The sequence below is a fragment of the Rhincodon typus genome, chromosome 5 (genome assembly GCF_021869965.1).
Source record: "Rhincodon typus isolate 14 chromosome 5, sRhiTyp1.1, whole genome shotgun sequence".
Taxonomy (NCBI): domain Eukaryota; kingdom Metazoa; phylum Chordata; class Chondrichthyes; order Orectolobiformes; family Rhincodontidae; genus Rhincodon; species Rhincodon typus.
Genome location: NC_063336.1, coordinates 264473 through 265536, shown reverse-complemented (window position 1 = coordinate 265536; position 1064 = coordinate 264473). Strand labels below are relative to the sequence as shown.

General features: G+C 61.6%; 1 protein-coding gene across 1 annotated transcript in view; it reads left to right on the top strand.

The window, feature by feature from the left end:
• cmtr1 (cap methyltransferase 1) overlaps positions 1–1064 on the top strand; it is a 36908-nt gene that overhangs the window by 33193 nt on the left and 2651 nt on the right. The window contains 4 exon segments of the mRNA XM_048597398.1: positions 217–225; positions 284–375; positions 680–748; positions 934–981. Coding sequence (XP_048453355.1) covers positions 217–225; positions 284–375; positions 680–748; positions 934–981 — 218 coding nt within the window.

Genomic DNA, 1064 nt, shown 5'->3' with positions numbered 1-1064 from the left:
CCTGAGCGGACACCCCATCATCCCGGGGGCTGGGAGACCCCGAGCAGACAACCCCTCCCCCAGGTGGCTGTGAGACCCCGCGCGCACACCCCCACCCTCCTCCCCAAGGAGGCCGGGAGACCCCACGCAGACACCCCCACCCCGACCCCCCCACCAGGGGCTGGGAGACCCCAAGCGGACACCCCCTCCCCCAGGTGGCCGGGAGACCCCGCGCAGAGGGGTGCAGTGAAGCTCCCTCTGGTTGCAGGGTGTGATGCTGATTCCCTTTCCATTGTGGTTGTAGGGGAAAGCCCAGCGGAGGATCAGCTCGATCCACATCCTTGATGCTCTGATTCTCAACGGGACTGACATTCGAGAGCAGCACTTCAACCAGAGGTCAGTGTGGGCTGTGCCATCTCCCTAAGCCGTCCCGCCGCACCCTGTCCCCGTGCCGTACTGACCCACCCTGTCCCCGTGCTGTCCTGACACACCGGGTTCCCGGGGGGTGTCCCCGTGCCATATCGACACACCGGGTTCCCGAGGTGGGTGTCTCTGTCCCCGTGCCGTACCGACACACCAGGTTCCTGGGGGGGTGGTGTCCTCGTGCCGTACCGACACACCAGGTTCCTGGGGGGTGGTGTCCTCGTGCCGTACCAACACACTGGAACAGGGTTCTCATGTTTTTGCTCCTGTCTTACAGAATCCAGATGGCAGAGAAATTTGTTAAAGCTGTTTCCAAACGCAGCCGCTCAGACATGAACCCGATACGGTAGGTCGCTGAGTTCTGACCACATCACATTCCTCCCTGCAGCTGGGCCTGCTCCTCACTAACGCCACCCCACCCCACTAACCTTCCGACCACGCACCCTCCTGCATATATCCCCGCCCCATCCCCATCAGTGTGCACAATCCCTCCCTCACTCCTGAATACTCACTGGGCTCTCTCTACTACAGAGTGAAGGAGGTTTATCGGCTCGAGGAAATGGAGAGGATATTTGTCAGGTATGGCCGCACGTAAAACTGTTCGTGTGTGTGGGACCGTACCCCAGTGAGAGTCAGTGTGTGTGTGGGACCCCGTACCCCAG